The sequence below is a fragment of the Marmota flaviventris genome, chromosome 13 (assembly GCF_047511675.1).
Source record: "Marmota flaviventris isolate mMarFla1 chromosome 13, mMarFla1.hap1, whole genome shotgun sequence".
Classification (NCBI taxonomy): Eukaryota; Metazoa; Chordata; class Mammalia; order Rodentia; family Sciuridae; genus Marmota; species Marmota flaviventris.
The window spans coordinates 70,363,317-70,388,255 of NC_092510.1; the positions used below are offsets into that span (position 1 = coordinate 70,363,317).

Consider the following 24,939-nt stretch of genomic DNA (forward strand, 5'->3'; position numbering starts at 1 on the left):
CAGCTCAGAGCACCAGGGCAGACGCGGGGACGTGCAGGCATCTGGCTCCTCAGAGGCACCAGGCAGACCAGAGCACAGGCTCTGGATTGGGCTTCCCCACATCAGATGCCACGTCTGGTCTGAGCTGGGCCACCGAGCAAGTTCTTAAACTCTGTGTGCCTCAGTCTCCTCATCAGGGATAACAAACATACCCTCCCACGAGGGTTGTCACAAGAACGAAGAGGAGCTTAATATGGTGATCGGCATGCAGTAGGAGCTTAATGTGAATGAAGGCACTGGTGTCGAAATGGAGCTTGGGGGTGTCATTTCAGCTGTTATTTAATTACAAACCTCACCTCCAAACTGTACACATGCCCTCTAATTATTGGGGGGCAGCGTCGTGTGTGACACACGAAGCCAGAAGTGGGGGGGGCACAGCCTCCCTTAGAAGTTTCCCTCACTTTGGGGTGACTGCAATCAATCCACTTCTCCATCCTTAAAATGGGAAGGGAAATCCCCATTCTGTCTCCCGAAGCAGCTAAGACAATACTGAGGTGTGGCCTGGAACCAGCCTTGAAGTGCCCACGAGGGGACCAGTTTCAGCTAAGGCTGGAGGAAGGGATCGGCCTCCCCGGGAGAGGCATTTCCATCCTGCCCATCTGCTGGTTTTCCTCGGAAATCACTTGTGACAGGCTCTTGGAAGACCAGGTTCAGAAAGCAGCCGTGGCAGGGGCCAGAACAGCAGGGGCCCAATTCCAGCCGAGCCAAGCACAGGCCCGGGGCAACCTGACCCAGGCTAGAAACGAAATTTCTGTTAACTCCCGCCATACTGGCCAAACGCCCACCCCTGGGTTTCCCTGAGTCCCTGCAGTGACAAAGGTCCAAACAAGGTTCCCTCAGGCTCATTACCGCATGGCTAAGTCTTTGGCCAGGCTCTGGGAGCCTCTCAAATGCCACCCTCTGCCAGACTGTCCACTGCCCCACCTGTTCCCACTCTGAGCTCCGGCCCCATGCCTTCCTCACCAGATCCAACCCGTCCTTGCCAACTTCCATGATCTTGGCCAAGCTGTGTCCTGCCTTTCATTCTTCCCTGAGTTACCTTCTCTAGCCACTCTCACCTCCTCCAAGGAGCCTTTCCAGAATGCCTCTCAGAATCAATCCATCTGATATTCCTATAACACTTCACCCTCTCTGGTCCACCACTGCCGCCAGCTTCCTCCCGCCTGCCCCATGTTCATGTTCCCTCAGGGCACACGCTCTACTATACCCATGACAGGGGGCTCACCCAGGAACTGAACTGCTAACCCCTTGGCCAGGGCAGCTGCTCTGCATACTCAAATCCAGGTACTGACACCTCATCTGTGCGCTTCCCAATCTATAAACGGTAAGTTGTGTCCTCCTAGAAGAGCAATCTCTGGCCACCAGATACCTTTAGCCAGGAGAAGCCCAAGGTTACCGAGCCTGGGACTGTAGTTTGGGCAACGGAGGAAAAGAAATCCAGGGTCAGTGGCATCACCCCCCTCGTCCCACTTGTGTCAGCAAGTCCTAGTAAAAGCTGGCGGGCCACCTTTAATCCTCCCAGAACGCACTGGCAGCAGGGCAGGCCCAGAAGGGCAGGCCTCGCGTCAGGGCCACGGCCCCTGCACTGGAGCCAGCAAGCTGAGGCGGTGACCTGGAGAGGCAGGCAAGCCCTGGCTCCGCCTGGTAGCCCACTCCAACTTGTCACTGCACATAAATTACAGGGAGGAGGCTGGTGGCCAACTGGCTTCAAGGCTGGCCCTGCCTCTCTCCAGCACAAGGAAGTGCTTTGTGCAGCCCAACACCTCATTATCTGGCAACTCAGTCACACCGGAAAGGGCAAATAATGGGGTAAGTGCGACACATGTTGCGCAGACGTCCCTCCCTGCTCAAACCTGTCCTTGAGTCCCCAACTACCTATGGGGCGAAGGCTCAATTAACTCCTTAGTGTGGTATCTGCAGTCTTTCAATCTGGCTACAATGAGTCTTTCCAGAAAAATCTCCTTTGGCCTAACTCATTGACTCATTCATAAAATACTTATCAAGCGCCTACTATGTGGTGGGCATGATGCTGAAGAAGTTGAAGGGTCCCTAAGCACCCCCCACCCTGAACCCTGTGCAAATCACATCCAAGTTCCCTATATATAAACCTCTGCATACAGGAAGTGCTCAATACTTGGTAACTGTTATCCTCACTCCCACTTTCCCCTGAGGAGGGAAAGAGCTGCCCTTCTGGACACCCATCTGGCATGCTCACCCAGAAGTCTCCTTACCACACCAGAAAGACAGGTGGCCCAAGCCACTCAGCCTGTTGAGTCACAGATGCCTACAGTGGGGCGTGTTTTGGCTGCTCCAGAAGGCACTGGGGTTTTGGGTGTTTTCCTGTGTAGAGTGACTGGAAGTTTGGGAACTCTCAGGATTTCAGACCATGGCGGGCCCTCCACCAATTTCTGTGGGGCCAATCCTCTGACAAGCATTCCTAGGTGCACTCTGGGGACAACTTGTGTGAGATGTGGAGCTCTCACTGCAGCTCTACAGAAGCCAAGCAGGGACAACAGACACAGGAGCCACAACGTGACATGCTGATCTTACCACAGAGGCATGGACCCGTCCCCGCACACGGAGAAGGGAAGGCAGGGATCCACAGGGCCCCTGAAGGGAATGACAGCTGAGCTGGACTTGGCAGGACAACAGAGAGAAAGGTATGCATGCCACAGAGGCCTGCAGGTGAGCCTTGCAGCCTACTGGGAGGCAGAAGTTTCTAGCTGGCTGGCCCAGACGCAATGGAGCAACACAGGAAGCCCTTCCAGAAGGCACAGGTCAGCTGGAATGTCAAGCTATGAGCCTGGGCACGACAGAAACCGTGGGGAGTGTGAAGTAACGACACATCCAGAGTCACATTTGGAGGACTGAGGATGAAGGACAGACCAAAGAATCAAGACTCAAGTGGATATCAGACATGGGGCTTTTCTTCTGGCAGCATCTGAGGAAGCCCCAACAATGAGCAATCAGACAATATGTCAATTTCTTACTTCTTTATAATGAACCAGACTGTACAATAAGAGATCCTTCACAGGACAGTAGAGTCGCTAGGAAAAAAAAAAAAATGGTGCATCATTTGACATAAGAACGTGGGTGCCTTCAGTAGAATGAAGGAGCGATCAAAGATCTGCGAGTCAGGCCAGAGAAGGCTTGAGGGGTACTAGGGGGGGTGGGAGAGTGGGGTTCTCTCTGTGATCCGGAGGTCAGAACAGGTCTGGATAAAACCCAGAGAGAACAAGTCACTATGGGCTGTGATTAGGAAGAGCGGAGTCTTATGTTTTCAACCAGCGGTGGACAAATCTTTATTTTTATAAATGAAGTGTTCCTGGAACACGGCCACACCCATTCACTTACAGATCTTCAGTGGCACCAGAAGAGCAGAATGAATTACTGCAAAAGAAACCATGTTACCACAAGGCCTAGCATACCGTGTGTCTCTGTGCAAAAACACCTGCTGACCCCTGTGTTAGATAAGTGAGAAATCAACGGTGCAAATAAGAACATGTGGCCCCCTCGAGGGAACACATTCATGTCCAAGACCCCTCCCTCTGGGTTCTTCTTCCCTGAGCAGGGTCCCCGAGAAGACCCTAGCATTTCTTCAAACATCTCGGGGCGGGATAAATCTTTTGCTGTTGCATTTGCACTGGGAACTGCCCAAGGCTTTTTCCAGACCAATTCAGGGGAAAAACCGGGTACACAGGCCAAAGAATGGGTGCGTGTGAGCCTGCCAGGGGCAGAACGCGTGCCTTCCACACGGAAGGAATGGAAATCTCAGTGAGAAATGCGGTTTCATTATGAAGTTGCACAACTCTACTTCTTACGTCTCATTAATTGGGGACAACAGTCATCTCATGTTTGGATGTCATCCTGAGAGTAAAAAACCCAGTCTCTTGTGGCTTGCGACTGCCTCCTACAAGACCAACCGCATTCCACAGGAACTGGGGCCCAGGGGTGGGTGAAGTCTTTGGAAAAGCCAGGCCCTGTGAGGAAGAACAACACCGGCCGCTTCACAAACCCAGACACTGCGCCCAGAGAGCAGGGTGGGACTTGCCTCAAGTCCCCGGGCCCACCTGGCTGGGGAAGCCAGAGTCACCTCAACCCGAGATTCCATGCCAGCCATGGGGGCAAATCAAAAGCAGGGAGCCCAGTCCCTGGGAATCCAGATAACACAGAAATGACCATAAAAACAGGGAAAGTGGGCACACCCCCGACCTCTGTTTCCTGGTTAGGCTGCCCTCCTCCTGGAGTTCCCGTGAGCACCACAGTGAGTGATGAATCAAAGGCACCCAGCACACAGTGGGGGCTCCCCAGCAGCAGCTAAAATTCTCAGCTTCAGGCTGAGATTATTCTCTGGCTGCAAGAACCTGACCTCCTTGCCCACAAGTACACACACTCCACAGGGTACAGGAAACCTGGGGAGGCCGTGTGTGAGGCTTCGCTGGGCACCTGTGGTGCGCAAGGCCAGTTGTGCCTGCCCCCTGCTTCCTACAGGGCAGTTCACAGAGCGGGGAATGAAATCTGCCTCTGGAGCAGCAACATCCCTAAAGACTTCAGCAGGACCACCAGGGCCCTCGCAAGGCAGAGAGGAACTGAGAGACATGAGCCTATCAACGAGCAGTTTGCCCTTGATTTTTGAGGCAGCCTAGATAGCTTCCCGGGTTGGGGAATGATCTGGTCAATCCCGCTGCTGTGGCCTTTCTTCTTTCAGGGCACAGGCCAGTTCGCCAGAGGGAGTTAAGCAAGAGAGGCGGGTGCTGGGGCTTCCTGAGCCTGACGGTGCAGTTCCCACACAGGTCCCCGTCCCAGCTAAGGCTGTGGCCCCGGACACAGACAGATAATGTCCCGATCAAGCACCTAGGGCCAGGGCTGGCACCGACAAGCCAGCCTGGCGAGCTTATATAACAAAGGGCTTGTCACCACTTCCTGTGAGCCTCATCACCAGCATTCCAACACAATGAGACTCTCTCCAGCCCTGGCTTTGAAGTTCAACGACTCATTCAGATGGCCCAGCAAAAACTTCAGCTGGGAGACAGTGAGCCTGCCCTTCCTGCCCTTCTACAGTGAGCTCCAGATATCGCCACTTTCAAACATTTTTACATTTATGATTAAATAAATAATCTGTGTTTGTTTGTGACAACTGTAAGACAGGTTAATCTTCTAGTAATAACCACTTGTGCACATTTGGGTCTATTCTTCGCAGCCTTTTTTCTACATGTGAAGGTAGGAATGAGGGGATGGGTGATAAATGTTCATCATTTTTGATATTCTGTTTTTAAGAAGTATCTCTTTGTTACCTTGTCCCCCTTGACAGCCCTGCAGTGGGTGCTGCCTCTGCTCCTACTGGCTGCATTTCTGTTTACTATAGGCATGTGCCACACATCAGCCATTTCTCGTGGTGGGATGTTCAGGTAATTCCCAATGTTGCTATTATTTTCTTCTTTCAATTGCCATGAGTGACTTGTACCTAAATCCTCGTGACTCTCATCACTATCCTTAAAATAAATTCCTAGGAGGGAACCACTGGACCCCAGAGTAGCAACTTGAAGCTTCTTGCCTTGAGGTCCACATTGCCTCTCATTGTTTCAGGTCACTCCTTCTGACTTGAAGCCAAATCGACAACATTTTTAAGGTTAACTTTGACTTATGAGGTCCTTTTGCAACTGCTTTCTTTGCTAACTTCAGGATCGGGATGAATGTCCAGATTTTCAAGATGGGAAACAGGTTCAGAGAGGTCAAGGGACTTGCCCAAGGTCACAGACCCTCACCTAGAGCCCAGACTAACCCAGAGCAGAGTTCCTTCACTGCCCCAGGCTGCTTCCCCCATGGGCCTGTAGGCCAGCAGCTGAGCAGGTACTGAAGGGACATTTTAAAATCAAGTACAGGACAATCTGTGACACTCACAGTGTGCTGCAATCCTCAAGTTCCATCCTGGGATTCTGGGTCCACCTGTCAATGCCAGTCAATGATTTGAATGTCTAACTCCAGAGCAATGCTGGGGGAAAAATGTCAGAAGTCCTTCAACAAAAGGGCTCAAAGCAATCTTTGGTGGAAGAGTAGAAAACATCCTGCCCCAAGGGCTACAGGAACAGACTTAACAACAACCTCACTTGTTTCTGATTTTTAGACTGTGAATACAAGGTTACCTTCAATTTCATATTCAAACAAGCCTTTGAAATTCAAATGTACAGATCTTATTAGGAAGCCAGGCCTCTCCCTACCAGAAAAGCCCTGATACCTTGCTGAATTTTTTAAAGAAAAGTCTGGGGAGACTCAAGAAAGTATGAAGTCCTTGCTTTGTTTAGTCCCCTTACACATCTTGGGTCCCTCCCCATTACTATTGAGGTGGCCATCAGAAATGTCCAACTACAAAGAAAATTTCTTTCTCTTTTTTTGATACTGGGGATTGTCTAAAAAGCTTTAGGGACTCCAAACAAAGGGCTTGTCTGGGTGAAGGTGAGTGTCCCTTTGTCCCATCCCATAGTCTGTAGATGGTGGTGACTCAAAGCCTCAGTGGGTGAGGGCAAGGTAGGCAAGACCCCAGCCGACCGCCAGGGGCGTGGTGTCTGCACTGGGACAACCCTCAGGCCCCGGGTTCTGGCAGGATAATCCAGGCTGTCACAATGTTCTCAGCTGTCCTGTGGGTGACTAGGAAGTGATGACACCAACTCCTACCATCCTGTCACTTCACAGTCACACCACAGATGGCTTTCAGACAGATCCAGGGCCCCACGGAAGCCCGGCGAGGAGGAGCCGACTGACAGGCGTGTTATTCCTAGATCCTTAGGCGCTCCTTCTGGTCTTGTAAAAGCAAGCTCTGCTGGCCCAGAGGCCCTGGGGACAGTGAGGGTGGAAGGAACTGGCCGGGGATCCTCAGGGGGCTGTTTGATGGAGCTGGGCAAACATCTTCACGGAGGCTAAGGTTTCTTTCCCTCCAGGGACCCAAAGGAGCCTGAGCACTTACTATTTCTCAAACAGCTTGTCCTTCAGGAGGACACTGTTCAGAGGCTGCATGCCCCGGGGCTGGGCTCCTTGTTCCTTCTTTTCTCGGCAATGCACCAGCAGTCTCTGCCCTGCTTCCTTCTAGCAGCTCTGGCCCCTCAGAAATGCCTGTGGCTCGGCAAGACCTCCCAGTCCAAGCTGGGTTCACCTTCAGAGCACACACAGCTGCTCCCTCCCATCCAAGTCCCACATGACAGGCTGCCTTGTCCCTCTCCACGGGGGTCCCTGTCAGTGGGACCTGGAGGAGCTGACGCGTCACCACCCTGACCCAGATACTAGGGTCCCAGCATGCTTCCTCAGGCTCTGATAGAATGGGGACAAATTCCCTGGGGGCAGAGTAACTCGCCAACTCCCACAGAGGGCATCTTGGCTATCGACAAGAGCAGTCCAGAAAAAGCCATCTCTTGACAAGCGCTCAGTCAATTTCCTCCATTACCCCCAGAGGCGTCTGAGGGCTGCCTGAGCTGTCAGGTGCAGTATTTCAGGGCTTAAGGATGCAGACTAGGGTCAGACCCTTGCTGCCCCTGGCGACTGCATCTGATGTCCTCTTAACTGGGGTCCCTACCTCCAAGCTTGGCCTGGGGCCCCCACCCCCACAGCCCACCCTCTGAAGCTGCAGAAACACGGGTTTTCCTAAAGCCCAGACCTGACCCTGTCACGCCTCGTTCTACCACCTTTCATCACCCACGGAATAAAAGGCCAAACTTCACGGCCTGGCCTGAAAGCCTCATTTCCCATTCCAACTTCTCCTTCAGTATCTAGAGATCACTCAGAGCCCCTCCCAGAATGCTCTCCTGACATCCACCAGTGTTTAAATACGCAAACCCTCCCTCCCTATCCATGAAGGTCCAGCTCCTAGGCCACCACCTCCAGAAAGTCTTCCCTGAAGCTTCTCTGGCAGCACTATCCTGTCAAAATGCACATGGAGCGTGTCCACCCCAAACCAGACACTTCGTCAATGGTAGAGTGATCTGGCTTCTAAATGGCTCTGGCCACATGTTTCTGGGACCACCACGGTACACACAGCTGTCCCGTTACTGTCCTCTATATCTGTATAGCACAGAGAGGTCAAGGGCAGACATAGGAGCCAGGCTGATGGCAAGCGGTTGACACCCAGCTCCGGCTCTGCCTGCTACTATCTGTGTCATCTGTGTGTCTCAGTCTTCCTATCTGTAAGATGGGACATTTGACAGAACCCACTCCTAGGCAGCGTTGTGGGGATCCGGGAGTTAACACACTCTTAGAAGCTCTTAGAATGCGATGCTGATTCCAGGCAGAGCTTTTCCTGTTACTCTCTGGCTGTGGGGAAGCATATGTCAACCACAAACTGACCCATCAGATAAGGACAGGGTCACATTTTGAGGACAATGGGCCTGAAAGGGCAGCCCCACTGGTTTTACTGTGGCTAAGAGTTGGAAACTGGACTGAGGCCCTGGACAAATGTGGACAAAACATTATAAAACATTCATGAAGCTCTGCCCATACTCCAGGCACTGTGCTCCACCACTGAGACTAACAATTTTATTTGCTTCTCCAGTGGCCTGCGTACTTCCCTGCCCCCAAACCTCGTCTCCTAAATATTTTACCTTCAATAAAATGGAGAGTCTTATGGCACCACCTCAAGGACCCACTGTGAGGATAAAACACAGCAAGTGAAACATGGCCCAAGGCTGAGCGAGTGGTCGGGAAACACCATCGCTATCCCCACTTGGCAAATGGAGAACCTAGTCAGTTGTCCCAAGTTACAAGGCTTCCAAGCAGCAGGGCTAGCAATGTGACCTCAGGATGATGGACCCTAGAGCCAGTGCTCATTTCATGCCACAGTAAGCACCATTATGGTCTATGGTGTGAGGACCAACAACTCTGGGTACCTGGCGAGCCCCGGCAAGGACACAGAATGCCCAGCCCCTGTCACCATGCCACTCTCAGCCAGGCAACCTCTGCCTCATTTGCTTCCTACTGAGGATTAAAGTCCTAGATGGCAGGTCCCACCTGCTCCCCTAGAATCTAGGCCTGCCTGCTCCCCTCCTCTCTCTGCTGAGATTCCCCAAATCCTCCAGTGAACCTGACCCTGCTCCTTACCCAGTTACCCATCTACACAGTGTCCACCTCAGGGCACTCCCTAGGAACATGCTCCGGCTGGTCACTTTCCGCCCACAGGAAGCTCCTGGACAGAAGCTCCATCAGGGGTCTCTACTCCTGAGATACTGAAGGGTCACTGTCCACGGCAGTTGGTGCCCTGGCTAGGACTTGGCCCTGTGGGGTAGCGTTACAGCCCGCAGCTCTCCTCTGCCGTGGAAGACACCAAACACACCCCAGGTGGGAGAAGCAAGGTCACCTGTTCTTCTGGACCTCAAAGATCCAAACCAATACAATAGTAGAATCTCTAGAGACAAGAAGGGCAGTCGATGGAACCCCCATAAATGTCAGGCACTCAACAGGAACTGGAGTGGCATCAGAGGCAGCTTCCAACTCCCACTGAGTAAAGGGGCCTGGTGGTGGGGGACCAATGCGCTCATCATTGAGGTTTCAAGTATGGCTGGAAAAGGGCCAAACTGGGAGATCCCCAGCGTCTCCTGGGGTCCCAAAGGCCTAAGACAGCAGATTTCAGCCTTGGTGGCAGGTCTTCATCATTTGGGGAGCTTCCAAAAATACTGGCATCCAGGCTCCACCCTCAGAAATCATGCTTTAATAAGCCTGGGTGGGAGCCTAGCAAACCGGTATTTTTGAAAATTGCTCTCCAGGTGCTGCGAGGGCTGGCCCAAGGTTCGATGACATGGTGCGACACATGGTGTGCTGAACTGTGTAAACGCCCCCAGCCTCTCAGAACCGCAGAAAGGTTCATCAGTGTTCAAAACCCCACACTTTTCCTATATTTATTCCCCATCAACACTTCTGGATTTAATGTGTTCCTCTAGCCTCAACTCGTTAAGGTCACCAGCCCCAAAGCAGACCCTGCGGGAAGCATCAGTCTGACTGGCCTGAGCCAGAAAAGAGGAACAGGCCCAGCAGTCTAGGCGTCATTGTTTCTCACTAATAGAAGCTGCAGGACACCTGGGTTGAAAGGGGACAGCAAAGGTTGGGTGGGGGCTGGTGGGGGAAGAACTTTTAATTAGTCCTCTAGGATTGGACTTTGGTGGGTGTTAAAAATTAAGTGACTAATGCTAGGTATGGTGGTGCATGCTTGTAATCCCAGAGGCTTGGGGGGCTGGGGCAGGAGGATGGTGAGTTCAAAGCCAGCCCCAGCAACTTAGCAAAGATTTAAGCAACTCAGCGAGACCCTATCTCTAAATAAAATACAAGAAAGGACTGAAGAAGTGGCTCAGTGGTTGAGTGCCCCTGGGTTCTATTCTCTAGTACAAAAAAAAATTAAGTGACCAAAGTCATGGAGTTCCCACAGGTCACATCTTCAAGTCTTACCCATCCTTCAAGTCTACACACTACAGGCTACTTTCCCAGTGCTGTCCCACCTTGGGCTCAAATACATCCCTTCTCCACTCTGCAAGTCATTTACCTGCCTCTCTACGGGGGCATGGACCTCTTCCCATCTTGCCTTGGAGACTCTCGGGGACCTTTCCAGGCTGAGTTAGACCACTTGGGCGTAATCATGGCTGGGGATCCCTCAGGTCTCAGCCTCACTGCTGGAGCCTGGCTGGCATCTAAACATCGTGCTACGTGGACAACTGAAGGCTACACCTCTTCCACCGCAAAGCCTCCAGGAGAAAGATGAAACAGAGTGTCTCAGTTAAAGCCAAGGGTGCAGGGGGGACTCCAGTGATTGACCACCCCAAATACACCAAGGCAGCCTGGCCCTGTGGCCCCACAGGGGAAGCTGACTCTGCCAGAGGGAGGGGAGGCTTTCCTGATCACACCCCATCCACCACATCAGGTGTGGCATCCAAAGATGAAGTGCTAATACCTGGTTATTTCCCTCATGTGTCAGGAGCCGTGTAATAAGTGCATGAGTATCTGCAGAGGAAAGGTATCATTTTATAAAGACAAGCCTTCGTCATCATTATCATAATCACCGATGAGACCTAAACACAGTCAGGGCAAGACAGAATCAAAATATTTAAGTCTAAAGAGGCACTTGAAGGAATACAGGCAGATCTAGAGTGAGCAGAGAGTAGCTGTCCAGAAACATGCTATCAGAAAAATATATGATGCCTACTCAGACCCCGAGATCTGACTACAGGCCGATGAACACTTCAGAGTAGACAGGCATGGTGGTGCACACCTGTAATCCCAGAAACTCAGGAGGCTGAGGCAAGAGGGTTTGAGGCCAGCCTCAACCATGTAGTGAGACCCTTAGCAGATGAGCCAGACCCTGTCTCAAAATAAAAAAATTAAAAAGGACTGGGATGTAGCTCAGTGGAAGATCAGCCTGGGTTCAATTCCTAGTACCAAAAAAAAAAAAAAAACCTTCAATGCAAAAGGAAAGAAACCATCAAAGTATTAGAAGAATATGCTGGAGTAAATATTTGGAGTGAAGAAGAATTTCTAAGCAGCACACTCAAGAAATCATGAAGAACACCAAGACCGATTTAACAACAGATAAAAATGCACTGTAAGCATCAGCCACCACCAGACATAGAACGAAAAGTCAACTTGTACACTTTAAAAAGAAAACATTCTGCACCCCAAACAGCAGGTAAGAGGCTGCACTCCTTAATCCACAAAAAGTTGTTCAACCCCATAAAAAGATAAAACTCTGCGGTACAAAAGGGTGAGTAGAAGATATAAGCAAACATTTTTGGAAAGCAACACAAATGGTCAATGCACGTATGCACCAGTAATCCGAGAAATTGCAAATTAAACCAAATTGCATTAGAATCCCCAGTCTTGTGAGAGAAGAGTCGAACAGGCATCAATTGGTAAAGCCTCTCTAGAACACAATCTAAAAACACATATCAAAATTTTTATCATTTTACCCAACAATTCTTATCAGGTTCAATCCCAGGAAAATAATCCCAGACCTGTGTAAAGAATGAAGTTACAAAGATGTTCATTACAGGGCCACTGAATTAGTGAAGATGAGAGTGAGCCGAAATATTCAGCTATTAAATTGTGGTTGTTGGGTGTTCATAAGATAATGTAGACTTCATTCCATGTCTTTGAAAAAAAAAATGCAATATTACTTAATTTTTGTGGAGGGAAAAAATGGATGCATATGCTGGGAAATAAGGCAAGCTGGAAAAACACTCAATGTTACCAGTGGTTTCTTTGAATTACACAATTAAGGTTGATTTCTATTTTGGTTTTGCTCACCTGTATTTTCTGCAGCAGATTTACTCACTCTTGTTATAAAGGAGGGGAGGAGGTCACCAATGAGCCTGAAATCCACCTCAGCATCGGAGCCCGCCCCTTTCCTGAGAAGGGGCTGAGTGCAGCCAATGCAAGTGGCCCACACAGAAGGGCAGGTAGGGGCTGCACCATTCCCACAAGGCCGCGTGGTCCCCAGATCACATGCTGCAGCTTTGGAATGCACCGAGGGATCACAGGGCTGTCTGGCTTTCTGGGAGTGCAAGACCAACAAGTCCAACAAAAAACGGTGACGTTTCGCCGTCAACTTTCTGGTCATTTTCATTTTTAGAATTCCAACCCGGCTGGGGAAACCTGGAGAGGCCCATTCCTCCTTACTCTTTGCCTCCTCCCTGTAGCCAGAGTCCTACAAACCCCAGATAAGGGAGAACTTTCCCAACTACCTGAAGTGTTTGTGCTGAGGTGCAGCCCCTGCCCTGTCCCTGGAGACTTAATCCCAGCATTCGCCCTTAACCTGGGTGTGTCCAGCTCAGCCTCCCAAGCAGCCCCTTGAATTTGGAATACTGGAGTAACCTCAAGGAGGTGGCAGGCCGGGCCCTTCACACCTGACCTCTTATCACCTTCCTCTACCCCCTGCAGTCACAACTGCAGGCAGCAAGCTCTGGCCACACCAAGGGCAAGCAGCCCGCCCCCTTCCAACCTCAGTTGCTGTGGAAGGGATCCCTCCTGTCCAGGATCTGCCCCTCTCCTGCTCTCATGTGGCCTCCTCTTCCTGGGGGTTTCCAGTTCCTCCTGCAGCCCCACACAGAAGCCATGCTTGTCTCTGCTGGGTCCTCAGGGAGGGCAGAGGGCATCCCTCTCTGCCAACTCCATCAGCTGAGTTGTAACTTGGGCTCCAGAGCCTTCCCCATCCCAGCCAAGGTCACTGTTGCTCCTGGCTGCTCATCTCCCGCACCCCCCCCCCACACCCTGACTCTTCTTAGAGATCATCTGTCAGGAGACACTATAGCCCTACCTTTCAGACACCCCAAACCTGGCCTCCTCTCATCCCAGCTGTGAGTGCCCCAGTTCCAGAAGTCTCCCTGCGTGTCCTCTCCACTGTTCCCATAAGGCAGCCAGCACAAGCCTTCTAAAACCTGCGTCAGGTCATGGGGCTCCCTGCTCAGAACCTTCCAGCTCCAACGCAGAGCTCAGGTAAAAGACCTCTTTCCTGCCTGAGGCCCCACCTCTCGCCCTCCCCTGTCCTGCTCAGGCTCAGTGACACGATGCTCCTGGGACAACCCCTCCCTGCTCTCATCTCTGCAGGGCTGTCCCCTCTTATCTTGGAGAGCCATGGGGCTCACACCAGCTCAGCCTCAGCAAAGCCCTCTCTGAGCACCATACAAAACAGCATGCCAGCCAGGCACACATGCCTGTAATCCCAGCAGCTCGGGAAGCTGAAGCCCGAGTTCAAAGCCAGCCTCAGCAAAAGTGAGGTGCTAAGCAACTCCGTGAGACCCTGTCTCTAAATAAAATACAAAATAGAGCTGGGGGTGTGTGCAGTGGTCAGTGCCCCTGAGTTCAATCTCTGGTACCTAATAATAATAATAATAATAATAATAATAATAATAATAATAGCATGCCACTCATACTTGGGCCCAGTTGACCTCTATCCTGTCTCCAGAGTCACAGTCTCTGACAAGCTGAGCCTACAAACTCAGAGGAGCAGGACTTGTAAGCTTTCTATTCACTGTTGAGGCCCCAGCACCACGCAGAACACCCAGCACTCGGCCAGCAAACGGCAGGCTCTCAGCAACATCTACTGAAGGAATCAATGAAACAAGGAGAATGGAATGGGCACGGGCTCTGGTGGCTCAGTTGAAGACTCTGTCCAGCCTAAAGGACACCACCCAGAGGGCCCACCTCCCCCACCTGTCAAGCCATGGGCAGCCCCTCTTCAGCCTTGGGAAACCCCTTTCTGGACACTGCTATTAAGTGCTGCTTGGAAAACATGGGGCTGAGTCATTCCCCAGGGCCCTGACTAACTCTCTCTCCATCCCCTGGACCCACCTCCAGGATCCTTCCTTTACGGCATAATGGGAAACCCAGAGAACTCCCCTTAGAGAAAATGGAAAGGAACTGAGTGATTGGAAGGAAAATTTAGTCCTTCCTGGCTCAGCAGTCGAGAAAGCTGAAACCCTCAGGAAGTTAGTGCCTCTGAAAGTGAAACATTAATAGAAATATTACTGGAAAATACCAAACAGGAAGAGAAGGAAAATTCCATTGTGGAAGCAAGGGTCTCTGCCGTTGCACCTTAACAGTCTGAGCAAAGCGTTTCAGAATCAAAACAGAAAGAAACGGAAATCAATCAGGCTGTCACCCTTCCTGTGGGCTGGAGCTAGCTCTAGAGGAGCCACCTTCACAACACCCGGCACAAGGGGCACTGGACTTAACACCAGATTGACAGCCTGGCTGCTGGCTCTGCCAGAACCTGCCTCAAGGCAGGGCAGACTCTGCCCCTCCCCAAAGCCTCCATCTGTACAGAGGGATTCCAGTACCTGGAAGTAGTTCTGAGAAGCAAATGAATTACAGCCACAAAAGTGCCCTTTATGGAATACTTACATAAATGTAGGAACCAGTCGCTCTCACAATGCCAATAGAGAGGGTTCTTATAAAGATTAAGTCAAACCACAAATAATGCAGAGAAAATTCATGCAGGAGATTGTGTAGCTTGAGGTGATGTGGCACAGTGGTCAAAGACACAGACTCTGGACCCAGTTTCAAATCTCATCTCTACCACTTATTGGCTGGATAACCTCAGACAAATTACTTAACCTCTCTGTGCCTCAGTTTTCTCTTATGTAAAAGTGGGATACTAGTAGGGAATACTACCTCAAAGGTCCGTGGTGAGGAGTAAGAGCTAACAGAACACAAAACAGCAGCTGGCTCAGAAAATGTGCAATGAAACTATATAACCAATATTACTGTGGAAAGCTCCCTTAATTTAAATGACTAATCTTTTTTTCACAAATGCCTCCTCCTCTGAGAAGCCTTTCTCGATTTCCTCAGTTGAAATGAACTTCATCCTCACCCTGCTTCTCCTTTGACTCCACAGAATCAAGGTCCTGCCCAGAACAGCCACTGTGCCAAGTGGCTGTCAGTTCACCCACAGCACTCTGTCTAAACATAAATTCTGCTACACAGATCTGTGTCCCAATCATGGTTCCTGTGTCCCCAGCCAGAGGATAGTTCCTCGTGGAATGCCCGGTTCATCTGTGTACCTGCCCACCTCCTAACAGTGGCCTGCGACAGCAATTCCTCAATCAACACAGGCCAAACACAAGTCACCAGGTCAGAGGCCACTGCAGCCTCCCGGAGCAGCATCTCAATCTCTGCCTGGCAGGAAGCGCAACCCCACCACTTTCTCCGGGCTCAAAAGGCCAGTGGGGTGTGCCATCAGCCAGCCAGCAGCAGCCCAGCTCCTGGCTGCAAAGCCACAAGCCCCCGTTTATTTTATAGGACCAAAGGTGACCTACCTCTTCCCCACAGGCCACCACCCCTGGGCTCTCCCAGCACATGCCAAACTCAGGAGGGGAGGACTCAGCCGAATGAGTGAGGAAAACACACCTGTTTCAGATTTGCCTTTTAAAGCCAATTTTATGGTTCAGAAATGCTTCGGGGCCAGGGAGAGAACGGGGTCAAGTCTCGGGGGTTAAATCCCAGGGTAATCAGTCATGTTCTGTGATTGTCAGATTAGAGAGAATGGTCACCTGATCTCCTTCAAGGAAACTGAAGTTCCTTGTGGATAAGAGCCAAGGTACCACCAGTTCTTTTCTTAAAACAGAGCACATGCAGCCTGGCCGATCCTTGGAGGGAGGGAACGCTTGGTGTTAGAATGAGAAGACATGACAGTTACAAGACACATGTTTTGTGCAGCTGTCCTTTGGGATGTGCCAACTCTGTGTGCAGAATTTTGCTATAAAATAATTCCAGTGCTGCATTAACATCTCCTTTATGGAACTCCAAGGCAGATGGGAGAGGGAGAGGGGCCAGCTCTGGGGCTCTTCTAGGGGCACTAAAGCCCATGCTGAAGCAAGCCAAGCACTCAGGCCATCAGGCCTAGGGATGCAGAGAGGAAGGGTAAGCGGAGGGGAGGCAGGGACATACAACACACCTCAGTAAACAGCTGAGCCTCTATCGCCATTGCCACCATGGAAAACACTGGAACAAGTCCATGAAACGCATACAGGTGATGCACAGACTGCACAGGTGAGACCTTCATTCTGCCACTTGGAGCTGCGTGACATTAGGTATGTCATTAACTTCTGTAAACCTCCGTTTCTTTATCCATGAGATGGAGAAATATTACCTGCAGTAGATGAATACCACTGAAGGCCCTAATTAATGGCTTGCATGTGTCCCTGCCCTTTGCCTTGGGACTCTCCAGTTCCTCCTCTTTCCTGGAATCCTGGACTTGAGCTGTGACTTGCTTTGGTCAAGAGCACACAGTAGAAAGAACAGTCCCACCAGTCTGCAACCTCAAACCTGCATGGCGCAGTGAGTGGCACACCCCTGTAATCCCAGTATTTACCAGGCTGAGGCAGGGGTTCAAGGCCAGCCTGGGCAATTTAGCAAGATTCTGCCTCAGAATAAAAAATTAAAAGGGCTAGGGATGTGGTCAGTAGTAAAGTGCCCCTGGCTTCAATTCCCAGTACCAGAAAAAGAAAGGAAAGAAAAGGAAAAGAAAAAAAAAAAATAACTTCAATGAAAGAAAGAAAAAAAAAATCCATATGGGCTTCTGCCCTTTCTTGGAACCTTGCCACCACATGAACACGTGCTGAAGGATGAGGGACCACATGGAACAGGGCTGAATTGCCGCAGCCCAAGGCCATCCAATCAGCCTGCCAAACATGTAGGAAAGCCGAGCCAGGACCCCTAGGTCTGAGCAAGCCCAGCTGAGACCAGGAAAGCTACTCAGATGTGCCACTCATGGACCACAAACATCATCTTATTGTTTAAAGACTAGGTGGAAAACTACGGCCCTTGGGCCAGTGGCCTGCTTTTGTAAATAAAGTTTTACTGGAACACAGCTATTCCCACTGATTAACATACTGTCTACGACTGCTTCCAAGTTATAATGGCAGGGCTGACCAGTCATTATGGAGCCTGAGACCATCTGGCCTGCATGCCTGAAAACATTGACTATCTGGCCCTGGCTCTTAAGAGGACTGGTGACCTCTGGTTTAAAATCTGAGGTTGGGGTGACTTGTCCTGCAGCAACAGCTGGCACAGTACTGGGACCAAGTACCTAGCATGACGGTCAGGACTAAAATAACCAAGTAAACTGGGCATGGTAGCACATACCTGTAACCCCAGCAGCTCAGAAAGCTGAAACAGGAGAATCGCAAGTTCAAAGCCAGCCTCAGCAATGGCGAGGCTCTGAGCAACTCAGTAAGACCCTGTCTCTAAATAAAATACAAAATAGGGTTGGGGATGTGGCTCAGTGGTCTACTACCCCTGTGTTCAATTCCCAGTACCAAAAAAAACAAAACCAAGTAAGTGATTATAATGTCTCCCCAAGCCAAACCGTAGCTATCATGTTTGATCCTAACTTTTTATTTTCCTTTATTCTTATGGGGGATTGAACCCAGGGTGCTTAACCATTGAGCCACATCCCCAGAGCTTTTTATTTCAAGACAGGTCTAAGTTGTTGAGGCTGCCCTTAAATTTGTGATCTTCCTGCCTTAGCCTCCAGAGTCACTGGAAGTACAGATATATCACCACTCCCGGCTGCTCTTAACTTTCTCCAACAAAGACTTTTTTCTTTTTTTTAGTTGTCAATGGATTGATTATTTATTTATTTACTTATATGTGGTGTATGCACACATATGTATCTGACACATGCACACAATTATTTATATGAGGATCAAACCTAGGGCCTCACACATGCCACGCAAGGTTCTACCACTGAGCCACTACTCCAGCCCACTTTCTCTCTTTCTTGATTGTTGTTGCTGCAGTGTTGGATATCAAACCCAGGGCCTTATGCATGCTAGGCAAGTGTTCTACCACTGAGCTAGATCCCCAGCCCTCCAACAAGGATATTTAAACAACTGGAGAATCTAAGCATGTGGCTGTTAGACACCTCCCCTATTCCCACCACTCTCTCTCAAGCCTCCAGCCCCTCTTCCACACTTCTCTGCCTGCGGATCCCCATGCCTGAGTCAGCTCAGATGTCCCCTTCTCCTGACATCCTCCTTCCCTGGCCAGCATTCAGGTCCTCCAAGCCCTTGTACACCCTTTTCTCCTGATTTTCCTTGGGCTGTGACACTGTCTCACTGAATAGAAGTTGAGAAGCTTATAAGTTGTTTTTTGATCTCTGTGGGGCACAGGCTCCAAGGCCCTCCTCAGACACCAAATTCCAAGATGCTGAAGTCCCCTATATGAAATGGCATAGGATTTACATATAATCTATGCACATCCTCTGCGAATATTTTAAATTGTCTCTACATTACTTATAATACCTAATACAATGTAAATGCTCTGAATATACTCGTTATATTACATTGTTTTGGGAATGACAAGGGGAGAAAAGTCTATTTTTTTTTTTTCAAATATTTTTGGTGGGCAGTTGGTTAAATCTGTACGTGCAGAACCTCAGGATACATAGCCGACTGTACTCAACTGCAAATTGAGAAGCTCCATCCTTGGAAATTAGCTACCACTTATTTCCCTGAGTTCCCCTTGTCTGGCAGGAAGTTCAGAAACTTTGCTAGATGTTTTTAAAAAGGAAAAAAAAAAAAAAAAAACATGATACTATTTACTCCGTAACTATGGAAAACGTGTTATTTAACTCAACTTTGTGGATGCTGACAAAATCTCAAGCATTGGTACACATTAGCATGTATTTAAAACCCAGGAAAACGGATACCATGATGCATCTCGACTTTCTCAGTTGTGGTGGAAACATTTACTTAATTATAATAAAAGAAACAAGACTTCGGAAGAAAACATAACTGGGTGAGTCCTGTCTCACCAAAGGAGACCCATCAAGTCACTGGCCGTTTTTGTTATCATTTTTTTTTTCCTCTTCAATAAGGCACAACTTGAAAGAATGCTATTTCTACTACAGTTTGTATTTTTTTCCCCAGGACCTAAAGCCCCCAGCATCTCTCATCTGAACTACAGCACAACTGCACCAATTCCGGCTCCATTTCCTCCACATGTTGGCAACTATTCAGAGGCTGGGATTTTCCTCAGTCATGGCTCTGAGCACATCCCTTCTGTGGCTCTCTAGACTGCAGGGACTACCTGTGGGGTACCAAGTTTGGACCCCACCTCTCTCACATTGTTACCCCATGCAAGACCCATGACATGAAAGCACTGGTTTCCAAGAACATATCGGGGTTTGATACATGTTCATGCACACATATGTACCCCCCACATGCATACCCTTACATGCACACAGGTACACACACTTAGCCTGACATAGTTCTCTGCAGGCTGCTGACCCTCCCTTGCAGTGCAATTCCACTTCTGTCTCTCGATTCAGCTCGAGGTTACCTCCTAGATAAAGATCTCCCCAAATCCTCAAGACAAAAACACAGAGAAAAGAATGCTGAAAAGACACCTCAATTTCCTCCTGAGGCTCAGGCCAGAGATTTCTGTTGTGTAGTCTGCAGAGTTCACTCCCTCATCTCCTGGCTTGGACCAAGATACTTCTGAACACAAAGCAAGTGCTGGCTAAAACTTGCCTAACTTAGATGAGGAGGAACCACCACAGTAAACAGTCTCTCTTCCAAGTGACTCTAAAAGGAAAATGCCCCAGACTGAATGCTGGTGGGGATGTGACTAGGTATGCGTGCCCCAGGACTCACCTGGGAGAGAGCAGGTGGGTGCCTAAGTGTGTGACAGAGGGCAGCACAGGAACTGAAGTCAGCAGGAATGGAGGCCTCAAAAGATAAACTGCAGTGGGGGGCAGCACTAGAAGAAGGATCTGCTAACCAACAGACCCACTCCACACCTTAATAACTCTTAACTCAGGCTTGATGCTAAAACCAAACACAGGCCTGGCACACAGGGGGGCATTTGCCAGGCCTGACAGGCTCATCCAATTCCCTAAGGACTAATCGAAGAAAGCTGGGCTGACAGAAGGCTAAGTGGGTTTTCTTGGATCCATGGGTAGGGGGCAGAAGGAAGGCTCTGAGGTATTCAGGACTAGATCACAGTGTGCCTGACCTTCCAAAAGTTGTCTGGCTGGAAGTAATGTAAAAAACAGACTGCCTCCTGACCGCCTGATGGGGTTGGGGTGGTGGCCACACACAGAAGGTAGACACAGGGCATCCGGACTCTCTGCATCCCAAAGTGGCAGAGATCAGAAGACCCAGACGGACAGTTAAGGAGAGAAGCCATGGCTGCATCAGTGCTTCTCCAAGTGTAGTCCCCAGTTCAGCAGTCAAAGATCATCAGTAGGGAACTTATCATAATGCAAATTCTAAAGTGAGAGAGCCTTGCAGACCCTCCCTTGGAGCCTCCTCCCTACCCAGCTGCTTCCTTTCCTCCTCAGTAGAAAAACATCTGGTAACTGCCATCCCTTCTCCTGAGAGGGACAACTTCTTAAAAGATCAAAGAGTTCAAAGTCACAACCTAGTAGGTGAAAAGTAGCCCAGAGAGTTGGTTCCAAAAAAGTTATATCTGAGGTGACCATATCACTCTGGTAGCCAAATCCATCCATTGTCCCTCACTGAGCTCAACTCACAAGGACCCTAACCCCTGGCACCTGCCTGTCTAGGGTCTTGCCCAATCATGGGGCCTTTACCTCCTGAGGCTCAGGCCAGAGATTTCTGTTGTATAGTCTGCAGCGTTCACTCCCTCATCTCCTGGCTTGGGCAAAGATACCTCTGAACACAAAGCAAGTGCTGGCTAAAACTTGGCTAACTTATATGAGGAGGAACCACCTGCAGGTCTTTAGAAGTAGCAGGTCATCTATGGTCCCAATTCTTCCTGCTCAATAATGGTTCTGCCTCTGAGGTATCCTTGCTGACCCCTGTAACACTAGGTCTCATCACAGCATTCAACCTGGCACGACAGCCCCCATCACAGCATTCAACGGGGACATCAGCTCCACAAGGGGTCCCACTGTAGCTAGCACCTTGCAGGGAGGACACAGAGAAGACCTACAAGAAATATCTGGTGATAGAACGAGACCAGGTCTTAAACACACTTGACATTCCAGCTACAAAACACATTATAACTACGTATTTGAAACAGTCTTAAATGTAATTGGGAAAAAATGTTTACTCAAGTTTTGAAAGCCACAAAAGAAGACTTTAGTGAGAGGGAGAACCACTAGCAGCAGGAAAGGAAGGAGCTCTGCTCTGCTGGCTGGTGACTGTGGGTAAAAAGGGGATAGAAAGGGTCCAAAAGTCAGCTGCAACCTCTGGGAGCACTTTCTCGAGCCTTCTATACCCCCAAATTCCAGGTTCTCTGGAATGTGTGCATCAAGCCAAGTTTGGGCTATACATAAGACTGCAAGGGACCTCTTCAGTGTTCTCCTGTTAGATCAACCAGTGGCTCCCAGGGATATCCCCCCACCTCACCAAGGCAGTGCCCGGGTGGCCACCTTGCTCCCAGCTGTCTTCAAGCTGTGGTATCCTGGGTGCTTGACAAGTCCAGAGTTCAAGCTTCCGAGGTGTATTCCCAGTTCCCAAACTGCTCCAGGGAGAGGTGGGGTGCTCTAGATTGCCCACACCACCAGCCCTGGGCAGAACAAGCAGGGGAGAGAATACTCCAGGACATTGCAGAAAGGATATCTGGCAGAAAAATTAAAGGAGGGCATCCCCTTACTCCTTCCTCAGAGAAAACAAAAAGATCCCTTTCCAAGCACCAGCTGGCAGGTAGAAGCCTGTCTCCCTCCTGTCCAGGCATCCAGTCCTAAGAGGAACTCAGACTTTTTATCAACCCAGTCCTGAGCAAAAGTTTACCTCTGGGAGGAGAATGTGGGGGAGAACAAGGGTGCAGGGGCCTGACAGCCAGGCAATCCTGCCCTAAGGAGTGGGCTCTTCCACTGGGCCTTGCATTCAATCAAAACACTGCCTTCCACCAGAAGTAGACAGAACAAGTACTATTTTATGGGGAAAGGAGGCCTTCAGGAGTGTGAAGAGGAGGAGGAGGCTGCCTCTGACTGGAATTAACTCACTTACTTCAACGGGGGTGGATTAAGATGGCCTGATATATAAGGAATGGGGTTACCACAAAGACCCCCCTCTCCCCTGGGATCCAACAGTGGGGAAGGGGTCAGGAAGGAAGAAGGTGAGACAGGAGGGGTGGGTCTCCTTTCAGCCCACCTGATAGGTGGACCCCCTGGGGAGTGCTGGGATAGGAACTGCCCAATTAGTGTGGGGCAGTCTTGGAGGTCGCACATTTCAGGCGAAAAGCTCGCCTGGGGGGTTCCCAGTGCCGCTCCAGCACAATAGGCCACCCGGCTTTGGAAAAAAGGCATGGAGGGTGGGGCTTGTAGAAAGATTTACATATACATATTCAGGGACAGCCGGTCGGATCCGCCACCAAGAATACCGCGTACAATAAATCGAATTCCCTCCCGGCTCTGGACCTCAGTTTCCAGCCACATATCGTGTGTGTGCTGGAGGAGGAAGCCTGGGGGACCCAAGAGAAAATGAGGGCCCGTGACAGCCCTGGCTCTCTGGACTTTACTCGGGAGCCGGAAGGGCTGGCTGGGTCCCTCTTCCTTCGGCAAGGCTGGGCGGGGCTCCCTCGCTAGGGCTGTGGGCTCTGAGAGGACCTGTTTAGGAGCAGTAGCGAAGGGACGGTGCACCTGGGAGAGTGCGGGAGGGAGTGGGCAGAATCAAGTGGCAGCGCCGGAGACCTGGCCCCACGGTCCTAGGTCGAAGTTTATGTAGGGTTTAGGTACTGGAGCGGTGCCTCAGTTTCCCTGTGCGCACAGTGTCTCTGGAACCTCGGGCGAGGCCAAGAAGCACCTTACCTTGTCCTTCTTGCCGGCCCCGCTCTCTTCTGCAGCCGAGGCAGCGCACTTGTTGAGCAGTTTCTTGCCTCCGCAAGCCGTCGGGCTCCAGGTGCGACCGCCGGAGCAGGCGCCTCCCGGGGGATCCACTGCACCACCCGCTGCGGCGCTCTCTACTTTGATGAGGCGGTGCTTGGGGGAGATGTAGCGCACCTCAGCCGGTGTGGCGGGCCGCCGCTCGCTGCTGCTGCGGTAGAGGTGCGGGGAGCCAGAGGATGAAGACGAGGACGCGGCGGCGCCCGCGCCCGAGGAGGCGCAGCAGCAACCCGCAGCTCCTGACGCGGACGAGGCGGAGAAAGCGCGCTGGCCCCCGCCGGGCTCCCCACCGCCGCCGCCGCAGTAGTCCAGACGGCACATGGCGCGCAGTTTTCGGAGCGATGAGCCGGGCCCGTTGTAGGGGTCCTCGAAGTCGCGCTCCTTTTGCGCTCGATAGGCGCGGATGAGGTCACTCGTACTGCCGCTGTCGTCGGGCAAGGAGCCCGACGAGGCTGAGAAGCAGGAGGCGGCGGCCGGACCGCAGGACGCCGAAGTGGCTGAGGCTGCCTGCGGCACAGACTGGGGGGGCTGAGAAGGTCGCTCGCCCCGGCGCCGCTGCTCGCGGTAGTCGGGCCTCGGTGGCTGCGGGGGGCTCTTGGTCTTGCTGTTCCCCAAGCTAAAGTACTTGTTCAGCCACTTGGCCATGGCGAGAGGCCACCTAGGGCCGCGGCGCGGGAGCCCGATCCGCCGCCGCGGCCATTCGGGGGACAACGCTGCCGCCCAGGTCCCTCGGCGCCCCGGCCCCGGCGGGGGGCGTCCGGGGCGCCCACTCCTGACGCCAAGTTCAAGTTCTCGCCGCCGCCGCCGCCGCCTCCTGCAGGCTGCTCTCGGACTCTGGCAGCTGCAGCACCGCCCTCCGCCTCCGCCGCTCTTCTCCCAGGCTTCGGATCTCGCGCCTCTCGCAGGCGCGTCTCATAAGGTCCCGGCCCGCGACCACGGCGAGCAGAAGGCCCGGACGACCCCGAATGCGGACGCTTTGAATGTGCGCACCGCCGCGGAGCGCGCTCCTGCCCCGTCGGAGCCACAAGCCTCCGCCTCGGCAGGGATCAGTGGCTGCTGCGGGAACTTGGCGTCCTCGGCCCCCCTTCTTTCTTTCCGAGGGCGCTGCAGAGAGTCCGGCCCTGCCACCCGCGAAAAAGCTGGAGAGAGAGCTAGCGAGCGAAGGAGGGAGGCAGCCGGCGCCCGCCCGAGCCCGCGCGCCCGTGCCCGTCCCAGCGGCGCCTGCCGCTGCCGCTGCCGCCGCCTCCCGAGCCGCCGCGTGTGTGACACTCTGCCGCCAGAGCCCGCCCCGCGCCGCGGCCCCGCCCCCGGCCCGCGCGCCCCGCCTCCCGCCCCCGCAGACCCAGCCCCGCCCAGTCCCGCGAGCAGGGCCGCCAGACCGCTGCCCAAGCCCCGCCTTCCCTGCGCCGGGTCCTCAGCGGGCGCACGTCTCCCTTCCAGCACGCGCCACCTCCTGCGGCCGCCTCGGCGCCAACCCCCGGGTCGTGCCCTAGGGCGCCCGGGTCCTGCTTCGCGGCGGGCTTTCCCTCGTTGGCAGCCCGCTACCGCCTTGGGCGAGAGGTTGCCAGGCTGACCCTGCAGCC

The 24,939-nt window shown here is 51.8% G+C and overlaps 1 protein-coding gene across 1 annotated transcript in view; it reads right to left on the bottom strand.

Moving 5' to 3' along the window:
* Shb (SH2 domain containing adaptor protein B) overlaps nt 1–24,257 on the bottom strand; it is a 129,912-nt gene extending 105,655 nt beyond the window's left edge. The window contains exon 1 of the mRNA XM_027930992.2: nt 23,282–24,257. Within this exon, the coding sequence (XP_027786793.1) occupies nt 23,282–24,001 (720 nt within the window). The 5' untranslated portion in view covers nt 24,002–24,257. The remainder of the gene's footprint in view (nt 1–23,281) is intronic.
* Nucleotides 24,258–24,939: the final 682 nt, after the last annotated feature.